This window comes from Periplaneta americana, chromosome 15, assembly GCF_040183065.1.
Source record: "Periplaneta americana isolate PAMFEO1 chromosome 15, P.americana_PAMFEO1_priV1, whole genome shotgun sequence".
Lineage (NCBI taxonomy): Eukaryota > Metazoa > Arthropoda > Insecta > Blattodea > Blattidae > Periplaneta > Periplaneta americana.
Window position 1 is genome coordinate 99,909,018 of NC_091131.1, and position 25,409 is coordinate 99,934,426.

The 25,409-nt window shown below is 34.9% G+C and overlaps 1 protein-coding gene across 2 annotated transcripts in view; it reads right to left on the bottom strand.

Moving 5' to 3' along the window:
• The window catches only part of nes (lysophosphatidylcholine acyltransferase 3 protein nessy), a 73,922-nt gene that overhangs the window by 14,025 nt on the left and 34,488 nt on the right, over positions 1-25,409 (bottom strand). For both annotated transcript variants that reach the window (XM_069847880.1, XM_069847879.1), the window contains exons 4-7: positions 14,579-14,694; positions 11,594-11,752; positions 7,068-7,196; positions 3,725-3,978 (exon numbers count right to left, since the gene is read on the bottom strand). In XM_069847880.1, coding sequence (XP_069703981.1) covers positions 3,725-3,978; positions 7,068-7,196; positions 11,594-11,752; positions 14,579-14,694 — 658 coding nt within the window. The remainder of the gene's footprint in view (positions 1-3,724; positions 3,979-7,067; positions 7,197-11,593; positions 11,753-14,578; positions 14,695-25,409) is intronic.

Below are 25,409 nucleotides of genomic sequence, written 5' to 3' on the forward strand. Positions count from 1 at the left end.
ACGTCCATACACCACTATAGTTCCTACATAAATCAAACCATGTAATAATTAAATTATGAATATTGTAAAAGTTTAAGAAATGAAATAATTAATTATTGCTGGATATATAGTTCAAATATGCTGTTATTCAAAGAAATCCACGAAAATGAGTTTGTGTTATATATGTGCAATATATTAGTGCATTAGATCCAACTTCAATTTAAAAGAAGATGCAGAAAGTGTATGTATGTGTTTATTTAAGCTCAGAGCTGTGAGTCCAAATACGAGTATGTTAACAATTTGACAGATAATTAACAAATGGTAGTGAAAATGCAGATTCAATCATGCAGCTTTGTTTCCAAGATGTGACAATGATGAATACTTGATACTGAATACAAAGGCAATTTACAAGTGTGGAATTAAATTACAAAACAACTTCTTGAACAAGTCATCTTCTGTGACCTAGTGTTTACTGTGTGTGCCATTACATCTGAGATCCAATTATCTAAAGATATTGCAAATACATTTTTGGGACAGTATCTTTTATACGTCTTGTCTTCTAATTTACTGTGCGACAAAGGAACAGGCCACATCGGAGGCAGGTTGCTGCTGTAGATTCGTTGTCACCAATTTGAGGTTAAATTACAGACCTACCAAATTTCATGTGTAATGCACAAGCCACCCACAATCAGCTCACGACAATCTCCAGGATTTATAAGTGATCGCATAACTTTCGTGTTGCTCTTATGTTTTCGTCTCACTGCTATATCACTATTGTTATTATTAAAAAAGATATCTTATACTAAATTTTCATCTCCTGTCTCTTATCTTTCGTAGGTTGGCAGGTCTGATATTGCATGCACTATGCAACTGTCAAGAATGAAGTAAGACTATTACTTGAGTATTTTGCCAATACGGCTGGACACTTGGTAGCATTACATACAGGATGAACTGTAAGTAATGCCATTAATTTCAGGGAATTATTCTTTGAGATATCTAAAACGAAAAGGTTAAATACAATTTTGCTCGTTTTTGCTTCGTTTTCGAGATATAAATTGTTTTATATGAAACATTTCATAGCATGTTTCGGGGAAGCCACTGATTTAATTCCCAATATGCTCAGCCACTTTAAGAGGGCATTGTATTATGATAGTAAATGATTGAAAGAATTTTAGTTTTGTTTTTTAAATGTGCAGAAATTTGATCTGAATAAATGTAACTTTTCGTTCTGTGAAGGAATTTTACAATGTTACATTTGTTCGGATCAAATTTCTGCACATTTAAGAACAAAACTAAAATTCTTTTAATCATTTGTTATAATACACTGCTTTCTTAAATTGACTCAGCATTTGGGAATTTAATCAATGACTTTCCCAAAACATGCTATGAAATGTTTCATACAAAACAATTTTTATCTTGATAAGAAGTAAAAACGAGCAAAATTGTATTTAACTTTTTTTTGTTTGAAATATCTCAAAGAATAACCCCCTGAAATTAATTACATTACTTATGGTTCACTATATACATACATACATACATATATATATATATATATATATATATATATACACAGAATGTTTAAGAAATACGGGGCATAATTTCAGGTATGTATTTCCCACATGTAGACAATCAAAATAGTTCATTACAACATGTGTCCGGAAATGCTTTATTTCCGAGTTATGGCCTTCACAACATTGAAATTCACCAGAACGTTTTTCTTTCCGCAGGTCGTTGCCGTGAAAGGAGACATTAAGAGGGCACTCTGACAGTTCATTCCGAGGCGAAGGTTACATTCAGTGTTGTGTAGGCGTCAGACTGTGCGACATGTATTCAAATCAAGAGCTGGCAGAGATACACTTCATGTAAGGTAAGGCGGACGGCAATGCTGCGCTGGCTCGTCGTTTGTACCAGGAGAGGTACCCACAGCGACAATGTCCAGATCGGAAGACATTTGTACGTCTCCATTACCGTCTGTGCGAGTATGGAAAATTTAACTCTCCTGGTTTGGGAAGGGGACGACCAAGATCTACAACTCCAGAAGTACAGGAGGAGATTCTGGAGGCTGTGAACATGATTCCTTCTATCAGCACACGAAGGGTAACATTGCAAGTCAATGTTCCTCATACGACTGTCTGGAGACTGTTGAAAGAGTAGACTATCAATTGTATCCTTATCATTTGCAACGTGTACAGGCCCTGTCACCAACAGATTACCCTGCACGAGTTAGGTTCTGTCAGTGGTTCTTGCAGCAGTGTGGTGTAAATCCCAACTTTCCTGCCTTAGTATTATTTACAGATGAAGCACAGTTCACACGAGATGGCATAACAAATTTCCACAATCAGCATGTATGGGCGTATGAAAACCCACGTGCAACTGTTCCATCTCATCACCAGGTGCGGTTCTCCCTCAACATGTGGGCTGGTAGCCTGTCATTGGTGATCGATTAGTTGGACCCCATGTACTTGTAAACAGACTTACGGGGCAAGCGTACACAAACTTCCTGGAAAACACCATACCTCATGTTTTAGAAGACACTCCACTGATCAATCATAAACACATTCACTTCTTGCATGATGGCGCTCCTGCACACTTCGGTCGTACAGCTCGCCGGTACTTGGATCGAAGGTTTCCTGATCGATGGATAGGTAGAGGTGGCCCAATTGCTTGGCCTCCATGCTCACCTGATCTGAACCCTCTCGATTTCTACTTGTGGGGCCATTTAAAAATCATTGGTTTATTTGTCTCCGGTGCCTGATTTGGAATCCCTTCGGAATCGAATTGTGGCATGTTCTGAGGACATACGCAATACTCCTGGAGTTTGGGATCGTGTTCGCAGGTCAATGAGACATCGATGTGAGGTCTGTATTCAAGCAGGAGGTGGACATTTTGAACATCTTCTGTAATGACAACGACCTGCGGAAAGAAAAACGTTCCGGTGAATTTCAATGTTGTGAAGGCCATAACTCGGAAATGAAGCATTTCCGGACACATGTTGTAATGAACTATTTTGATTGTCTACATGTGGGAAATACATACCTGAAATTATGCCCCGTATTTTTTAAACACCCTGTATATATAATTTGTTCATATTTATTTTAATTTCAATTTATTTTTTTACTTAGAATTTTGTTAACTGGCGTTTTCTGTGTAATCTCGAAATCAGTCATGCTCTTTTGCTTTCTCCCTTTCCCTTCCTTTCTCCATTAGTCTTCACGTCACTCTTGATACATTCCCCCTCCCAATTCTTTCAAAAGAATTTTGAAATATCATTTGCATATTGCTTGAATACAAAAAGTTTGAAAAAAAAAATCTTTAGATGATATTGAGACAGATGGTTTATTAAAATCACCTTCTATCATCATGATGATCAAGTAAATGTGAATTTCTGTCAATATCTCAGAATCGATCGAGACCAGAAAAATCCTGTGATCATTACAATTATTTCTGATGTAATACACGGTTTTTACAATAATAGAGAATGTGCACCAAATATAACGGAAATTTATGGAAACTACTTAATAAGATGGATGTAAATTAAGAGAAGTTACAACACACAAAACTCTACGCTTTTTAACAGAGCAGCATTATAACATGCACTTATTCACCAATGAAATCAGAAGAAGCACAGAAGCCCTTTTTATAACAAGCCGCGCTTTTAATGCAGACCTGAAGTTCAACTATCCATTCCTAAACTTTCAGACTCCTACCATTCCTACTGATGTAACATTAAAATAGGTTTACTGACTGCGCCACCCAATGGTTGGTATTGATGTTGAACGAGGCGATGAAGTGTCCGAACTTGGTGGCTCCCTCAAAGACACGAAGTTTAACGTTGGCACAACCATCCCATCGAGTTCTGCCTGAAGAGTCCTTGCCATTGTATGTTAGACCTGCTATGATGCATACACCTTCCGAGATAAGCCAGCAGGAAATATACTTGTATAGTGTGATCTTGCCCCAGATACCCAGAGTTAAACACCTCTTCCAAAATGGCAGTGCCTGTAAACAAATAAATCGACTTTGTAGACAATAATATCACGTACTATTTCAGAAAATGTATACTTGGCTCGAAAACATGACGGCCACTCTTCTTGGAATTGGTAATCCTCATAAACCCCCATCCACTACTCAACCCCTAGCCGCGTGGCAGAAATACAATAGATCCCAGCATTGCCAAATATAGCAGTCATTGCCTCTTAGCTTTCACTCGTTAGTGTCTTTTCAGACATTTGTCGACGTGTTGTTTTATACCGTTGTGCGCTTCAATATGTCTAATTTATTCCGGCCATGATTAATGAGTGTTGGAGCAGATGATCCGCAGTCAGGCCTCCTGATTTACCTGAAGATCCAGGACCATCACGACAAGAACAAATAACACCGTCGAAGAAAACAGAATATCTTATTTGCAGAGGAGCGTAGCTAAGAAAACGAAGTGTTAAAATTGTGTTTAATGTTAGGAATTTTATCCATAGAGTAATCGAAAGGTGCGACAGTTTGATAAGTAAAAATCTTAATCACTTAACATCGGATGCAACCAGCGGCGTGGTATTACTACAGTAAAAAATATAACGGCCATAGAAATTAAGAATTACAGTTCACCAACTAAAGAGAAAATAAACAAACTAAAATAGAATTCGGTAAGATAGACGATTTTATGCGTGATTTACTTCGTCGAACAGTATGTGAACAGTACGCGAAAGAGATATCGCCAACAGCAAATAAACTTGCAGAAATATTCTGGCCTGATTTGTACATTATGTTTAAGAATGCAGAAAAAATTTCATTCGATTCTATCCAGCACTATCCAGGGTTTTTAAGGAATATAGTTTGCGAAGAAGAAAAAAAAGCTCATGCCGTTTTCCACTTAACAGCTATTATAGCCAATGCCACACTTTACAATAAAAATCATAACTTCAGAACTAATAAAGAGCCACTGGCGTAGCTCAGTTGGCTGAACGTTCGCAGATCACAATGACTTCAAGAATTGGCAACTCAGCTAAGGGTTTATCCCTTGCGCGTGCCTGCAGTTAACTGGTGAAGGGGATGAGGGAAGGTCGTCATGTTTTCGTGCGAAGTATATAAGAATGTCATACAATATAAAGGTATTCCCTAATGTCACACATTCAGAAAAATTAAGGCCATATATTCTTAATCAGTCTTTGGTGGTTGCATCCCACTACTTCTGAAGTTCAGAATAAAGATGGGAAAAGTTGTCCCTTTTTCAAGACTTTTCCGCCTGTTCCAGTACATCTGAAATTACAGGTTACAAACAACAATTCTGAAGTAGCCTAACAGTTTCACAAATGAACTGTGAGCTGAGACTGATACTACAGAGTTGGGCAGATAAAACCAGCCCGTCTCATTTCATTTGATTTGAAATTATATTGGCTATCCTTTCTTCCACATGTTTAGTTACACTCTTGCTTGTTACACGCTATAACTTACAAATGATTTATAAACTGTTCTGTTTGTTGTAATGTAAAGAGTTGTTTTGTGAATAAGAAGACTTGTTTTGTGAATAAGCATGACATATTCAATACCTCTTTAAAAGTGATAGCCATACTTGCTATTTTTAGAATTTCCAGTAAAGGCAGTGGCAACCAGTGGTAATTTTGAATGGGTGCAAACTATGCAATTTCATGAAAATTTATTACATACAGTACCTACTTACAATCCAGCTTCTGGTTCATATCTGAACAAATAATATGCACAAAGTTAACATATTTCGAGACGTTAGCCAACAACAGTTTGAAAAGAGCATGTCAAAAGTCATACAAATATTTGCAGAGCATAAACTGCACTAGGAATTTTCTTGTTTTTTTTTCTTTTTTGTTATCAATCAATCAATCAATCAATCAATCAATCAATCAATCAATCAATCAATCAATCAATCAATCAATCAATCAAACTCCTGTATCTCCTCATGAGGAGCATAGGGCATTCACAAAGTGCCTCCATCGGACCCTATTTGTAGCAAACTTCTTCACTTCGCTCCATGTTTTCCCCTCCCTAGCAATTTCCTCCAAAACTGTTCTCTTCCATGTATTTTTTGGCCTTCCTCTTGTTCTACTACCCCGGGGGTTCCAAAGCACACACAGAAATAAATTTCGATTAAGTTTGTACCTGTAAAATTGTGTGTATATTATATACAACACATACTTCCGTATTTTACATATGTTCACAAGTTCTTTTAGATCTTTAGAAGTAATGTTGACCACACTTCAGTTATGGTGGAAAGCAAACCTTGCCAAAGAAAGCATGTGAAATAATTAAACTTAATTTGCATATTCTTAAGCAGTGTTAAAAGATTAAATTAATTTACATGAAATAAATAAATATTATCAAGACTACAGTGCAACCATTAGCCTAAAATGTTAGTTTATCTAAACAAATGTCACACTTAGACTGTAGAATTGTTCATGCACATGTTCAACATGCTGTACATCTTTTTCTCTCTCCACAGGATACTGGGTTAAATGAATGTAGCCTGTGCATATGCTGTTTCATTACATGAATTTCCCTAGTCTCCATTCCCTCAAGTTCAACCTCATACTATATCTCCTGCCCTCCACATGTTCGGTAATTCCTGATTCGTTGCTGCAGAAGAATGTTTTTACGAGATTAAAACAATGGAGATATTCTTCTGTGACTAGCCAATTTCCACAGATGCCACAAAGATTTACACTTGTTGCAGAATGTCTTGACATATTTTTCGTTAACTGGAGTGTTGTACCAAGATTCTTAAGAAGTTCCCTAACTACGAATATGAACTAAATTCGTTAAATAATATAGAATATTGAATAAGAAGTTAATTTGTCTAGTAATAGGAAAAAACAGGCACTGCAAACATTTGAGAGATTTTTTCGTACATTTAAATTACCGTGTTCAGAAAATGTACGTTCTATCTCACAAAAAATAAAAACTGCACAAAAAGAAATACAAATCTTATGCAACATTGCAGTATTTTACTTGAATGGCAAGCATGAATCAAGCAGTTTCGCATTACTTTATTACGGCAATAGCTTGTGAATATCATTACCATGTTTAATTAATTATAATTAATTCATTCAAGCAGACGGGAAACATACCTGAAACTCGTCGCCCAGCAAGTAGCACTCAGGGAAGAATGAAGTTCCAACTTGATACAGGCCAAGGTACAGAAAACCAAGACCTCCTCGTTTTAGTCCCGGTATCAAACAATCTGGCAGATCTTCTTTCTGATAAGTATGAGAATATTTGTATCTTTTTATTGTAACTATTATTACAGTAGTATTAGTCTCTGCATAAGATACTTGGGTAACAGCTATAGTAAATCATAATTTACAAGAATGAATATACAAATTTTGAGAACAGGTTGTTTTCAAAAACAAGTAAACAAACAATTAAAATAAGTAAATAAACAAACATAAACAAAGAATTAATGCGAGTATATTAACAATTTAAAGGTGAAAAATGAAGATATACTATTTTGGAATAAAAGTAAGGTTATGATAAAGTTGGAACAGGAAATGCATATTAACATTCTAAGACAAACATGTAACTATAATTATAAATAATTCCATATTTGCCTTTAGACAAATTCAGAGTGTCCCTCTCGAACGTCCTTGATTTCAACTGCCTCTCAAAAGAAAAACAAAAATGTGAGGACAACTTTGTCACTTTTATTAGAAAGTACAACTCAAAATAATTTCCATTGCCATCCACATCAGTGATGAAAATAACTGAGTTGAACTTCCTAATAAAAACGATAAAAAAATTTCCCTGCACCTTTGGTCTTTCTTTCATACACAATTAAAATCAGTAAAGTTCGAGAGAGTCACCCTGTGTAACACAAAATAATAAAACTTAAGTACTGGTACCTACTCAAAAATAAAATGATAATAAGTTACTTAAACTTGTTTTCTCACATAATAACACATAATGTGTAATCCCTACCCACTTCACTTTGCGTGATTCGGATTCCGCATACTGCAGATAGATGGCAGGGCTGTGACTCATTTTCAAATTGCATATTACTTTGGTGGGCCACAATAAGCATTATGTGTATCTGTGAAGAGTTATGTCGTGTACTAGGGTGAGTGTATGCTAAGTATTCGTGTAAGTGTAGTGTAGAGAATGGGTGGGGATGATGATGGTGATAAAGGGAAAAGGGGAAACCTGGTGCCGGCACATAGCCTACTCCTGTCGAATAGCTCCGGGGGGAGGGGGGGGGCTGGGATGAATGACTATCAACAGTGACATATGCCTTCCTTCACATGCAGTGCGGAGATATTTGGGATTTAATCCAGACATACTACTGATATGACATCACTTTTCTTAATATCATATGATGTATCTGCAATGGTCCCAATATTTATGTTAAAAGAAAAGGAAACTGAGCAGCTTTGATAAAAGGAAATGTCACAAAAGTTTAAGGACTTTACTTACTCTCGCCATTATGTGTGGACAAGAGAGTGAAAATAAATCAAGTAAATAATGAACTACTTCACTGCATGATGTATTTTCTGCACAAATTATGACACAGGTAAGTATATTGATATCTGGAACTTACGGTTCTATGATTATAGCTAATTTAGCATACTACATGAATAACTGACCCACCTAATTTTACTTGGCCTGAGACTAAACTTCTTACCTAAATTAATAAAATTATTGAGATATAATGCAGGTGAAAATGAAGTGGTGGAATGACCGAGAACAGTTTCAGTATAGGAGAAATAATAATTTCAGACTATGTAAGTGAATGCAAATGACTGATAAGATGAGGTGGTCCAGTTATTCATGCCCAGTCTGGTAGTATAATGATAAATTGATCTAGGAAGTTGAGAGAGAATGAAACAACCATCATGAAACCACTAAATTGACATTGCCATATGTTATCTTGTCTCATACTATGGAGGAGTCCATTATTGCTTAAAAAATTAACTCCTGTAACTTTTATTTAAATTGGCAATTGTTTAAAAATTTAACTCCGAATTTTATTTATGTAACTATACATACAGTGTAAGAGCATTACGTATCATTACTTCAGGGAATGGTAAGGGACAGTATTTGGAACAAAACACTTTAATATACTTGATGTCTATTTTCATAATAATTTTAGAAATCAAAATATTTAGGCTTTCAAGTTTTATCTCAATTTGGAAGATCATAGTAACAGTCCAGTTAGAAACCAGCAGTGCTTAAGCAATAGAATAATAGAATAGACGTCACTCAAATACAGTGGGTGATAGAGAATCTAGGAGTATGGCAGTATATCAGTAGAGATATGGGAAATTAGTGAGACACGATAATGCAAACTGTTTTTATTTTGCCAATTTTTTGCATCATTTCTTCATACTTCGTCCCATAACCCTAAAAAACGCACTTTTTGAACCACGAAATAACGCGAATTCGTATAGTATGAAAAAAACATAATTCAAGTTTTTAAACGAATTCCAGCAATACTTGTGTTATTGGCGAAATCGTAACGATAATGTATTTTTAAGTAATAGTTTCATCATTTCCGTCTTTTTTTTTTTTTTCAATGACACATTCCGTTCTGCCATTTTGCCAACAAATGAATGTAGCTGTGTGTATGTATACTGTTTGAAAATTGATGCTGAAAATGCTCAATATACCACTCTTATCGTGTTTAGTATCTTCTTCTTCTTCTTCTTCTTCCCTTCAAGAATTAGGCCAAATGGTCTGTTACGATCTCACAGTTGAATTGTTAATCCAGTGCTTCTTTGGACGACCGAGAAATCTCTTCCCATTTGGACGATAGTGTTTAGTTTCTTAAGCCAATATTATAAAACTTGCATATATGTACTTTTAAAATAACATCGAAATCTAGAAAATTTCCTTAAAAATAAAACCACTATCACAGGACTCTACTGGATGTTCAGTTCAAAGTGTGTCATGGCTCGCTGCATGCCGTCATGTGGCTAGTCGATGAGCCTAGAGAATTCAATCTTCCTACACTTCCGCAGAGGTGTATTACTTATGTGCCAGAGAAGTTGCCTAGCAAGTACAGCGTTCATTCAGAAGAAAACGTATCGATATGTACGGTAATGCCAGTAGTGGCAGGAATGTGAACTGTTTCGAAACATGTACTGAGGTGAGTTTTTTCTTACTGTCGGGATATGGGGAGAGGGTTAAGATGATTACTTACGTATTTGTTGACATTAGCTTCGACAACCAACATGGACACGGAGCATTTGATTTGTATTGTGGAATGTTGCCGTACACAACCGATGATAACAAATACCCTGCGTACGACTTGGCCGCGCAAAACACAGTTCGAAAGAGGTTATGGTAGCACACAGACTGTACAGACCGCCATCTGTTGCTACGACATTCAAGTTATACCGTACACGTTCTCAAAATCAGATTGAACGCCTTGATTAGGAGGCAACTTCTCTGACACAAAAGCTGAAACTCGCTTCAAATCACTGACTCATCAACAGTGACGTCATGACACACTTTCAAATGAACACCCAGTATATACCAGTCAATTCATTTGGATGGAACTCCATTATGAAATTATGATATATACTGATTTCTTTGTATGACATGTATGGATTAAGTGAAGAGAATAAATGATTGAAATCAGCTGATCTTTGTCACTGAGACATATCTTTGCCAGAGGATAGAGTCGAGTATGTCTTAGGTATTACAGAAGCTAGGAGTACAATAAAGTAAAATGACTTGTTATCGAAATATAAGAGTATGGTACTACACTATCTGAACTGAAAATAGGAATGTTTTAAAAAACGTCGACTTTCAGCAAAAGTATTGGATAATAATGAAGTGTATATTTCTGGTTACAAATAGCATTCTCTCTATCACTCAATGCCCTTACACCTTGTATATATCAATGACCTTACACCTTGTATATATCAATGACCATCACCATTCTACTTAGTAGTTCTATCAATATTACTAACACTTGTCTTGTTTTGTATTCGTCATCCTTTATCTTTCAGTGTGGGATAAAAACATGTCTAAGGCTACAAATTAGCAGCTAAATTACTACAAAAAAGTTTACGTGTACTAAATATCTTCATTTTCTGTATACCAGTATTAATAGTAAAGATTTAAAACATGAATGCTATCACTGAATAAAGTCATGTTTAAAGAGAGAGAGAGAGAGAGAGAGAAGAATGGCCCCAGTGATATGTTAATCGAACTTAATAAATTAATAATGTAAAGTTTATATGGAAATAACATTACTGAAAGGATAAATTATCTGTAGAAATCAAGAGCAAACACACAACATTAATAATGATTAGGAGTAAACTTTTTGGATATTCTGTGACCTGGACTCTCCAATGTTTCAGAACTGTACACAGGTTCCATCACCAGGACAAATTGTTACAACTTAAAGTATTGCCTATTCTATTAGATCCATTATGTTTGACCCAGTTGTTTGAAGTACCAAGCCATAACGTGCTCAATGGAGTAGGTAATCTTTCAGATAGTATCAATTTCACCTGATGATGGAACATGTATACAGTTCCAAAATATTGGAAATGTTAAGTTCCAGCAAACAGTGGGAATACCCAAAAGTCTACTTCTGACACAATCACCGTGAAAGTATAAAAATTTAAATCAATAATGATATAATGTCTACCTCATCTTTGAAAGTTCCACTAACAAAGTCTAGGTATCTTTTCATAGGGAATTGTGGGCCAACCAAGAAACTGGCCGGAAAGTACGTATATGCAGCTACTTCAAGCAAAGACGGCGTTTTTGAAAGAGCAGTCTTCTTCTGTTCTTGGGAAAGTTCTTCCTGCAAATGACAAAAAACAGTAACTACTTAAATGAACAAATTCACAAACTCACATGGATATACAAATTGAAATACATTCAATATGAGTTCTTACAAATAAAGAGCACATGGAAAAGCCATTTAGGACCAATTACAATTAAACACACAAATCTGAGTGAAAATGTTTTTTTCCGAAGATAACACATATTACAGAATGAATGAATGAATGAATGAATTAATTAATTAATTTGAGTATATGAAAATAAATACATAGTTTTTCGAATAAGATTACAAAAATCACAAAACAAGCACATACAAACTGAATTGTAACTGTGAAAAAAAATGTATGGTTTATCTCCTCATTGGATGCTAAGTAAACTCCGAAGAATATAATCTAGACATTTTAAAGACGAAAAAAGGTGCTAGCTTCTAGATGAACTTCATCAAGCAAAGACTAATTTATAATTATAAGACTAATTTATTATATAATTATTGATTAAGACAACACTGTACACGAGCCTGGCTCTTATGGTAGTGGCTAGAAACATTTTTGTCTTATAATTTTAATTTGTACTAATAAATAAATAAATAAATAAATAAATAAATAAATACATAAATAAATAACTAAATAAATAAATCAATCAATCAATAAATGAATATATATATATTATATATATCTCCACCAAACAAACGTCACATTTCAATAACTTAGGATACAACATTATTTACACTATAGGCATGAATATGTTATCCATTTAATTTTAAATTGTAGACCTTTTCTTTGTAATGTGTTGTTTGTGAAGAAGTAATGAATGAATGAATGAATGAATGAATTGCTAATGTGTTGATTATCGTGGAGTGAGTGATTTAAAAAAAATTTTAATTCAATGTTGTGAGTTAACAACTTTTAATTCACTGCCGTAAGTAAAGCCATTGTTTAGGTTGCTAAAGATGACGAAATAAAGACCAATTTAGATACTAGTCATGGATGAAATATTGTATAGCACACGAGAGTAAACAGATTTTGTGCATTCCTGAAAATTATCACTCTCGCCAGATGTACAATATTAAGATTATTATTTTGATAGACTTAATGAAACAGGTTCTTTTATATTACAGAAAAAGAAGGCAGAAGCGTCATGTTCTTATACTTACAAATAATGGTTTTTAAGGAACCTGGAGGTTCATTGCCGCCCTCACATAAGCCCGCCATTGGTCCCTATCCTGAGCAAGATTAATCCAGTCTCTACCACCATATCCCACCTCCCTCAAATCCAGTTCTATATTATCTTCCCATTTACGTCTTAGCCTCCCCAAAGGTGTATTTGGTATAGCAATATAGGTCAGCTAAGAGTTTCTACTGTCTTTATCCATTAATGTTATGTCTGTAATGACTATTCCAATAGAGTTTATGACGCTTGTTCTCTAAAATGTTACCGAATTTGAATTTTCAATTTTATGACAAAGTACTAGTTTTAGGTTTATTAGGTGTGCAATCGTCGATGACTGTGTCTTGTATTACCAAATACATTAGGATGCTTCTTTATCCCTAGGATCGTCTTAGAGTTCGAATATTCCAGCATAATATAAACTAAATGGTGTATAACCTACAAATCGATAGCTAAGAAGTGATACCTCGTATCTACAAAAATGGTCATTTAGTTTAACTATACTATTATTTGGATTAACTACATTATTATTATTATTATTATTATTATTATTATTATTATTATGTTTGCAGCATTGGACAGTTAACTAATATGTTGTTCTCGAGTAGGATACCTTGCAAAGCAGAAACATAGCCTATATACAAACTGTGTCTATTTTGAGAAACATTAATTTTTAAAACAGTTTTTTTAATTCACCAGCAAATTTACAGATACAAGGTATCACTTCTTAGTCATCCATATGCTTTAACTATGAATTTGTGTAACTACATCATTATTATTATTATTATTATTATTATTATTATTATTATTATTATTATTATTACTCGTATTATTATTACTCGTATTATTATCATCATAATCATCATCATCGTTATCATCGTCAGCATTATTATCATCACTATTTTATTGTTACTGCGATGATGACCATAGGATAGTGTTAAGTTTCTTAGCTGAAGGGTCCCTTTCAAGTCGTTGCTTTTGAACAACCTCTTCATAAAGCTGACTGATATATTATCAGTTTACGTATCGTAATACTTCCAGACAATGCCTATTAGAATTGCACTGTCCTTGCCCAGAGACTCAAAAGTTGTCAAGAAGTCCTATATTGAGACACGGAAATTTAAAAAACTGATAAGTCTAAATGAATGGTATCATGTAAGGCATGCTTACTTCCTTACCATACTTTTACGTAATATTTATTCTACCAAGGGCTCGCTGTACGAGAATTTTCGTCAAACAAGTTGAGTGAATGTTGCTTCAAGAGACTATGACGATTAGACACAACAAAACACTTATGCCACTTATGCTATTTCAGTTAGTTTGTGTGGTGTGTGTTAGTTTTATAATAAAGACAGAATAATGTTTATATTTATTTTCTCCAAATAATTGATTAACTTTTCTTATGTTTTATAATTTTTTGCCATACAAAATTCTCGATTTAAGTGTGCGTGCGTGTGTGTGTGTGTGCGTGCGCGTGTGTGTGTGTGTGTGTGTGTGTGTGTGTGCGTGCAAGCGTGTGTGTGTAATGAACAAATAATATGCCTAAAACTTTCTACCATATCATTAACTAGACAAAAGGCAGCTTCATTTAGCAATATATCTGATGCCTAAAATTAATGTCAAGATTTAAAATACATCTCTATGTTCTGAAGGTAAGTAATGAATGAAAGATACTTACTTCTGACTTCTTCCCATCAAAGAGATCAAATGCCAATCCAATTAACCGTAGTGTGAGGACACATTGTGGCATACTCCACTTAATATCGTAAGTTTCTGTACCAGTCATGTAATAACCTGAAATAATAAAAATAAGAAAATATAAATTATTTTCAAAATTAATCATAACTGGAAGAAAGAGATTAAGCGCAAAACAAAATCGTAGCTGAAGTGGTGACCAGGCAGGAGGAGATAATGTTAAGGAAAAGTTTTCCGGGTAGTAAATTTGCTAGACAATGAAACCATAATGATTAAATTTATAGACGACTAACGAGGTCGCTAATTTGACTACTACCTTAAAATATTATTGTATTTATCTTCTGAATTAATGTAGCAAAAAGTAAGCCTCATGTACAACAAATCTCAGAGATTCTAATGCAGTTCAAATCCTGGTCCTTTTGGATGGGTTGCTATTAAACTAATTTACACACTCATTTTATTACGCTGTAAGATCGACGTTATGAACACAAAATGGAATATGATCTATAACATTAAATGTGGGGAAAACTACAAACATGACTTAATAGAATGGAATAGGTAGTAAGAAACTGAATTAAGAGAGAACTTAGACAATATAACTACAAGAAAAATAACTGTGTAGTTAGTAGTACATTCACTCAGCGAGTTGAAAATTTACTCATAATATGTCGTGATTTTGACTAATAAATTAACAAAGCAAGTTTATTCTCTTAGACTTTCGGAAACAAAAAAGTTACCAAGCACGATAGCTAAATATCTGCGCTTAAAACACAGTTTACCCTAAAATTTATCTGCTTTCTATAGTTATTATTATTACTACATTCCTTTTATTTTATTATTATTATTATTATTATTATTATTATTATTATTATTATTATTATTATTATTGTTATTTATTGTGAAAAAGTTACTATCGCCGAATTCTGGTGAATCATGACGATATTTAAAAAAATATTCGTTCTATCGCATCATTATCGAATATATTTTGGATGTTTGTGTAGAATATTAATATAGACCAATTTGTTTGCGTTAACCATACCTAAAACATTCCTATTCACTTACATTTCATTATTGTCATTCACATTTCATTGCAATATTACAATTTTATTACGGATGTATTTAATCAAACAAATTAATCCGTCATTGATTATGGTAGAGTAACTACATAAGACTCAGATTTTCTATTATAATATTATGAATTTTTCTACAGATCAGAGACAAAATGAAATTAGTTACATTTTTTCCCAGATTTCAAATCGACGAACGTGTATTACAAGCCATTAGTTATCTTGTGAAACCAAATGCGTGCGCTGCAGCTAGAGCTGTCATAATGAAGAAACACAAAACCAGGACATATCGACACATCAATTCGATCGACAACAGGAAACGTATGAATTTATAATAAACATACTGTATTTAATATGGATGCTAAGTATCATTTACATTTATTTACTATGCACAAACACATCAATATCACTTATTTAGGCCTACTTAACATGGACAGGGTTGGACACTTCACTAATACACTTTATTTTATCTATCACCTTCTTATTTGGCCATTCAAGTCTGTGTAACAGTAGCACTCATACTTCTTAGAAACATAATGTAGAAAGAAGAAAGGAACTTCGTTTGCTTCTGAATTACCTTGTAAAATTCACTCCAATTCACATTTTTAATATATCTGCAGAATTTCATTTACTGATTTAAGTGATAATCTGTTCTATTCTTCTCTCCACTGTGCATTCTTCAAAGTAAACACTCTTTTCAACGCTGGCATTACGCCCAGGTACAGAAAAATAAAATTCTCCAATTTTCGGTAATCCTGAGTACTGTTCCACAGAAACACAGCTGTGACACAAATTTACCCAGACTTTGTGTGAAAGCATATCTTTAGAGCTTTCTTCTTTGTTGTCCGATAGGTAAGATTTAAATTTCACCGTCTGTTCAAAGAGAAGGCTCTCATTCAACTCGCAAGATATATTACCTTACATCCACTTGAGTGTCATTTTGACAGTATCACATAAATTATTGCAATTTTTCAGACTGCTCCCAAAATCACGGACTTCCGTCTTTTCGGCGCGGACATTCTTCTTACGCTTATAATCACAGACTGTCCGCGAAATCCGCGGCATTTATGGCAACCCTAGTCGCAGCTCATGGTAGAATCAAATGGTGGAAGTTAATTTGTTAGCTAGCTGCAAGTGGAACCGTAATGAGGGAGAAAAGCTTTCCAATCCACTTTCTTCTTCCCCTCAGACACAAGTTGATTTCACGAGATGACGAATAACCTGTAAGTACAGTTATAAATCGTGTGCTTTAAAGTTTGAGTTACTGTGACATGAGTGAGGAAGGTCTGTTTATCTCCATTATTTGATTCATAACGCTCATTTCGGAAGATAATGGACATATTCTTTGTTTCTCGCTATATCCACAGCCAGAACAATCCATCCAAAGCAGACATGACAGTTGACACAAAGCATTTCTCTGAGTTTTGTGTTTGAGAGAAGCCGAAAAGGTGAAGTAAACTTTAATCGTAAAATTTTGGTGTGTGGTGTACCGTTTGACGAGCTGTTTCAACCTACAAAAATCGATCAACTTATTGTTTCACAGAAATCAGTTAATTTATTGTTTTCGAAGTTTACCTACATAATAATTCAAAGCGACTATTGCAGCCCCTAATAAACTTGCCAGTTTTAAGTGAGTAAACTCGATCCGTGTCTGAAAAAAAAATTACGCAACAATGAAGAACGTGCAACTGTAATATTCTTGAACTGTAACTAATTACGAGAGGTGTGGGAGGATTAATAGTCAAGAAAGAGGAAATCACAGTTCACTATTCTCGACTTACAATTTTAATATTAAGCTAATCATTTACTTAAAGTATTGGGTCTTTTCGTCCATTACATCCCCATAAAAATCTACTTAACACTAGACTTCCTGGTCACAATGTCATTTATTACAATTCGTAAACAAGAATAAAATGTCACTTGTCTTTCGACTATTATATGTTTTCGGTAGAAGACAAACGACACAGTCCATTATTATTTATGGGTGACAGATAAATATCTAACTTCATTCACCGAGAATCGAATTTACAAGGGATCCTCCTATGTCATGGTGTTTGAATTTAATGAAAATGTATATTTAAGCTAATTTTCGTTAGTTAAGAAACGTGGTGATGGTCGTTCGTTTCGCCTTTTCCTCATTTACGAAATATAATGAATTGAAAATCGTTGTTACTTTACCGTTTCTTGCGCGCACTCGGATCCTCATAGTTCCAAGGGTTGCCAACCGTCTGGAATTTTTCCGGATTGTCAGGAAATCAGTCCTCTATGCAAGTAAAAAATTTAATTCTTTTTAGGACACTTAATGTCCGTAATTTTGTTCATTGCAATATTATATTCTGAAATATATTGATATTTCATTATTAGAGATCCGACGTAGTTTGCAATGGCTTGGTAGTAAATCAGCATTTCAATAACTTGAGTGATTCTGATGTGCATCTCTTTAAGATGGAGGCGCTGAATGTGTATCAGGGGCCCACTAACTATTTACAAAAATGATTTGATTATGATTCTTCACTTCTCAAGACAATCACTTTTCTAAGCCTTAATGATACTTTCACATTCAGTGTCCTTATTGAAATTGTGAATATACTGCATATTAAGATAGAACTGGACTTTGAAAATGGTCATACATTGTACCAAGAGTTTTGCCTATTGAAAGAGATGATGCCGATACTGTAAGATCTACTAACTCCTCAAGAATGCTGGGACACTGTTTTGAAGACACGTAGTGTGCCAAACTTAAAGAAAATTGCTGGACACATACATGTTCTTCCTATTAGCAATGTTCATGTGGGGCGAGTTTTATTTTTTAATGAAGAATCTCTGGACTGACGAGAATAACTGGGTGAGGTCAGAACTTGTAAAATCAGAACTCTTAGTAAAGACGAACTCTAATATGTCATGTAGAGAATTTTTTGATTATGTTTCAACAAACATAGAACTATTAAACAAAAGCAAAGAAAGCAACAAATGTTCTTTTAAACAATGTTAATGTAGTGAGTGTAGGGACATGGATATCAATCCCTATGCTTTTCAATGTGTATAGACTTATGGCATGTTCTTTAATATAGGGTACACTGCTACAATCAAATAATATCACGGAGGTACTAGTTCTAATTGATTGAGTGTTAAATATAAGTGTATTGACATTGAAATTCATTATAAGTTTATGTCCTTTTTTATTTATTTTTTAATGTGTCCTGAATTTCCGTCCTCTAGAGTTGGCAATTAACGAATTGTACACTGGGGGATACAATTGACGAAAAAGGCCCAATCATTGACAAAACAAGGTCAGTAGGTCTAATTATGATGATGATGACGATGACAGGGATGGAATGTAGTGAGGTAGAAAGGTGTTGAAAGTTAGAGTGATGATGGTATGTTACGACAGTCCATTCTACAATGGCAAATTAAAGTACGAAATTTAATCAAACACATTACCATACTTAAGAAATCTTTCAATTCTCCAACGGACAGTCATCTTTTCTAATCCAATCATATAATACCCTGTAATAAGGAACGAAGTGGGCAGAATTAGGGTTAGTACAAAGCAATAGAAAATAGTTTAGAAATCTATAAATCTAGACTACATCTGAAAATTATAAATAGCTAAATACAAATACCATTTCCATTTTTGACGTAGAATACATATTTTCCTACACTGATTATGGGCTCCCATCCGTGGAGAAACAAAGAATGACAGAATTTCAAACACTTACTGTAAGAACACTATGAGCCACAGCTAAATGCTAATGTTATTAGTAGTTAAGCCATGAACGAATGGAATTGTGTGACACGCCCAATGACGACGTCATTTCCACTCGCTACGAGCATGAGGGCGCCAGAGTTGCGCATAAAATTAGTCGTGCTGCAAAGCCTCTCTCGGTAACATCTCAGCAACGAGAGCAGCTACAGACTCATTTAATTTGTAATCGTGGGTTCTGCTATATTAAAGTGAAAACAGACACGTACGATACACTTTCAGTGAACCATAGTAAGAAATTTGTTGTGAGCTGAGAACTAATTTCGAAATGTCGCTTCGTATAAAGAGAAAGTTTATCGTACGTCCTTAATTAATTTACTTCTCTTATCACAGATCCATATTCTCCACTTGTAAACCGAAAAAAATAAATAAATAAATAAATAAATTCAAACTAACACAACTGTAGTTTCATTCCCCGAACTGTGTGACGTATTCCATGGCCGGTGTAGTATCCCTGATAGCCTACATAGGGTACTTACTTATAAATGGATTTTAAAGAATCCCTCCTCACATAAGCCCGTCATCGGTCCCCATCATGAGCAAGATTAATTCACTCCCTAGCATCATATCCCACCTCCTCCAAACTCAATTTAATATATCCTCCCATCTACGTATCGGCCTCCCCAAAGGTCTTTTTCCCTCCGGTCTTCCAACTAACACAGCATTTCTGGATTCACTCAGACGAGCTACATGCCCTGCCCATCTCAAACGTCTGGATTTAATGATCCTAATTATGTTAGGTGAAGAATAGGCCTACAATGCGTGCAGCTCTGCGTTGTGTGACTTTCTCCATTCTCCTGAAACTTCATCCCTCTTTTCCTAAGTACCTTATTCTCGAACACACTTAACCTCTGTTCTTCTCTCAAAGTGAGAGTCCAAGTTTCACAGCCATACAGAACAACCGGTAATTGGTAATATAACTGTTTTATAAATTCTAACTTTCAGTAGGCTGGATGAAAAATCTTCTCAACAGAATAATAGCAGGCATTTTCCATTTTTATTCTGCGTTTAATTTCCTCTCGAGAGTATCCCTGATACAGCGTAGAATTCTTTCGAAGTATTTCCGCTTTTCAACTGTTGCCTCTAATGTCCTTTTCTCTCTATAGATGACAGCATACTTTAGCTACTTGCGATACTTCTCGTACACATGGCCGGTCTATTGCGGAAGGTAAGGAGATGAAATACGAAATTATGTTGTTTAGTCAACTGTCCGAAGACAGGTCTGAACCTCACACGTGATACCAAAAAGGCACCACTTATAAGGCAACTAGGCCAGGAGATAATGGAATAGGGTGGCCAGTTCCTTTCCCCTCCTATTGCATACATCGCCGATTAGCTACATATTACACTAATCAGACTTCAGATGCATACAAACAATTGTTCTTCCTCTGACACAAAGATGACCTAGGTAATGATGACTTTGCTCAAATAAACCAAGGCATTACCCTTTACTACATTAGTAGATGTTACCTATTGTAAATAAAAGTATATTTTTTAAATAGTATATTATGAAACAAGTTTATATTACGTATACTTTATTGAATGAGTCAATGTTCAGGAAACGGGCCTGAATATAATATACGTACTATAAATTGCTTTAAATGTACAATAGTCTGCAAAAATACTGCAGTTTCGGAAGCGAAGAGTACTAACAAATACTTATTATATCAAAGACTTTATACTACTGCATCAATTTTGTCATTAGCATCAAATATAGTCTTCCGTTTACCTTGTATGGATGTGTTTAATTAGTTAATTTTGAAAAAATGTCTGCCAAGTAACATAATTTGCACAATCATTCCTGATCATTCAAATAATCTGCTAGCAAACTGTTTTGGTCATTCAAAAGTGAAGAAACTTCCGTTCGAAGTTCAAGTAAACGGGACAACGCTTTATCACGCGACAGCCATCGCACTTCTATGTGTAATAACAATGACTCGTGTAGGCCTATACTTCCCATATCTTCGCACAGAATACTGAGTAGCCTACACTGCAAAGGTCTTGCCTTGAAAAGGTTGATAATTTTGACGACGTTGTGTAGTAGTTGCTTTAATAGCGCTGGCATATTTTCGTTGCGAAAGCGTGTTGGTATAGTGCACAATGACTATTTGTGCAGTTCTTTTTAACTTTCTTGATCCTTGTAACAGCGCCAGAAACAGAACCTACCATAGCTTTTGCGCCATCTTTGCACATGTCAATGCAATTGTTCCAAGGCTTTCAATGTAATTTCAATATCGCTTGTAGAGGATGGCAATGACTTGCAAAAAAAATATCTTCATGAAAGGACCTGAAAATTCGTACCGCACAAACGTCATTAACACAGCTAATCCGACATCGTCCGTGTAGCGCAGCTATGGGGACTATCAGCAAAGTAGGGAGGGTACGTTCCTACTCACCCCACATTCGTTTGATTGACAGGCGAGGGGTAACGTAGTTGTTTTTTAAGTCAAGTACAGTGGTGGATTCGACACACCTTGCGCATCAGTAATTTCTCCGCTGTTATTTTTTGTTTCAAAATCTTTACAGTATTTTGTTTATAGGACGTACACGTATCATACAATAATTATGACGGCCACCTACTGTCATTAAGCAAATTATATATTCTTCAATTGTATAACCATTCCTTTATCACGTGCACGAAAAATTCTTGAACTACCTTGTGAGCGACACAATAAAGTATTTATTTTTAAAAACAATAAATAAAAAAGCAAAGCTCCATTGTCATTTAACTGCACAATGTATTAAAAGATACAATGCTCAACATAATAAACTGTTTCTTTTTAAAACCAATAAAGTAACTAAGCTCCATTGTCATTTAACTTGAAAACATATTAAACACAATATAATGATCAACAAAATCAATTGTTTCTTTTTATAAATACTAAAAAAAAAAAATAATAATAAAACTAAGCTCCACTGTCATTTAACTTAAAACATATTAAACAAAATATATGAGATATGAATGAAACGAAATACTACTGTAGGCCTATACTGCTGGTTTTCATTTTTTTGTTGTTGATTTTCCTCGAAATTTCTTGTTATTAACTAAAATGGATATATTTGCTCTAAAATAGAACAACTCAACCGTAATACTGAAACTAAATGCATGTCTGTGATCCTAGACCTGGAGATACTTTTGGTCATATTCATTTTGAAAAGAAAAACAGCTCACAACAGTAAGTTGAGCCAAACATAAATACAATACGCATTGCAAATATGCGCAGATTTGGGAATTACTCCTCTGGTAGGTATTTAAAGAGATCTAATCCATTTTTTCCTAAACACTTTAGTGGCGTGCTCTTTTGCATCTCTATAGTGGCTCTGATGCTTGGGTAACATCAAATACAAATAGATTATTGAACAGACACATCTCCATATCCATTGCAGTTACTTCTGAAAATCTTTCTTGGAAAGAGAACGCATCAAGTAGGCCTAATATGCACTCAAAGTTTTAAATAAGTTCAGTTCCAGATACTTAATAAAATAATAAGTATCTCAATCTTGAAAATACCATAAACATATCTTGTTTTGTATCTTTTCACAAATATTACGAAAAATAGCTTTCAAAATTGTAAATAAATACCTGTAAGATCACCGAAGTCCGCTTTATGCTTCCGATCAAAGTGGCGTTTAATATTGAAGGGTTTTATATGCGCAATTTTAAACCTACATATTAAGCAACAGACTTTCTTCTTTTTGTAAGTAACAAAAAAATTCTTTCTGCCACTCTTCCTGAAACTGACGTCCCGAGATCGAAGCCATACCCGCCACTGAATGAAGCGTGTCTAGAGAAGCACCAGGCGGAGGAGAGGGTCGGTGGAGTGAGGTAAGGCGGCTTTGAGTGCAGTGGCCCTTCGGAGCCATTTTTCCCCATGGTTGGTGTAGCGTGTCAAGTTGTAGCGAAAATTTAATTTGTCTGATACGGGAAATTACGATATTTTTAACATCGTTTGATAGATTCTGTATTCGATTACGCTCAGTGTTATTTGATAAGGGCACACTGGAGATCAAGTTTGCAGTTTTTTCGTCCACCATGCACTTCACTACCTTCACTAATAGTGGTTTCGTAAGAGTTTCAGCAAGAGTGAGGTTTACCAGCAAGAGCCAGGTCATGATTAATCAAGTACGAAGATTCCAGTGCTTTCTCGTTATTTGTTTTTTACATGAGATAAAAATATTGTCTAAACTGTGTATAATGGAGTTCGTCAGTTTTCCTTTCAAAGTACCTAGTCTGCAGTTTCATTTGTGAAGTCAGGATGAGTTTCGAAATGTCCTGCTTGGCAGGGAACATAGAAGTTATAGAACTATTGGGAAAAACTTTATTACATATCACACACTGTGGACGTCCATCAGCAAACTCAGGGAATCCCATGTTCAAATATGAATCACAATATTTTCGTTTTTTAATTCCTCTCAGTACCTCTACACTAGACATCGTCGACTCTGAAGCAGGATCATGTCCAACATATTCCGAACTCAATCTTAAGGAATTCGCATTATCTTCTTTTAAAGTAAGGTTACACCTGTTGTTATCCCCCTTTAACTCAGCACTGGTTGATAGCTGATGACTCTCGGGTATTACGGAGCCCGTCTTAAGCCACAGTTCCATTTCAACGAAAGTTTAGCTAACACTTCTGCAATCAAATTAACATGCAGGTGTATATATATTTTAGGCAACATAACAGTCAATAAATTGTAGATTCCACGTATCACGATTAACAAACGCTGCCTGCTTGGTATATACAACATAAAATAAATTTCGAGAATCCTCGAGTACAGTACTTGGCAAGCAAGAAAGATCGAGACAGTTCCAGTAATGAGTAGATCTATTATTGGTGCTTCCATCTAGAAAGAAAACGCAAACTATTTTCTGAGAAAGTATTTCCGCTTGATGGAAGTAGTTTTTGCGTTTTTCTCACTAGAGATTAGATGGAAACAGAAATTTTTGTCATCTTCATAACAGCCGCGGACGGAGCCCCTGAGAATCATTCGCGGAACCCTTTTGAGTTCCGCGGAGCACACTTTGGGAACCGCTGCTTTAACCCTCATTACCCATTTTTGACTTACCACTTCTGCTCTCAACGGCTCATTTAGCACTTCTAAAAATAAAGGTAACAGATGTCTAAAATACTGATGAACGTTGAAGTAGCGAAATAAATGAATTACTTAATGTTTGCAAAATACCTTTCTTTTCGGTACAGTTACTTTGACGTGAAGATCATGCTTGGGTTTAGGATAGAATAAATGACGTCACGGGAGACGCCGTTTGAGCAGGACAAACCTGCACATACTGCATGCTCGATCAGACCGAGCATGAAGATTCGAAACCGATTAGAGGGCTCGAGCCTTTCCAAGGCTAACAGAATCTTCAACGAGCACAACCACTGTTTTACACGACTTTTAATTTCTACATGCACTGACATTGTATACGTGATATAGTAACAGAGTAGCTACTATAATACAAAGTGCGAATTAACGGGGGGGGGGGGATGAGGGGATTTCCCCCTGTTGAAAAGTTATCCCCTTCTCATAAATTCATATTAACTTCCCTGTCAGGAATAATTTCTGTTCCCCTCATAAAATATAATTGTTTTAATACGAGTATACCTCTTTATAAAGTATAAAGTAAGTAAAGAAAATAATATTGATGTACCTTATAATCACTGACAAGCTGACAACAATCAATAATAGCAATAATAATAATAATAATAATAATAATAATAATAATAATAATAATAATCATCAGGGAAAGGATTTATATGTAAATACATATTTACTTATAAAGCTAATATAATTTATATTTTGCATTATCTTTATGTTTCACAATGTGTAGGGTTGAAAAATCCTACTTTTATTTTCCATATTTTTCCATATTTTAGAGTTTAGTACATATTTTCGTTAATTTCCATATATTTTCCATATTTCATATAAAACAGTCCATATTATATTAGGTTTAACAATAAAACAAAACAAAATTCCATTAA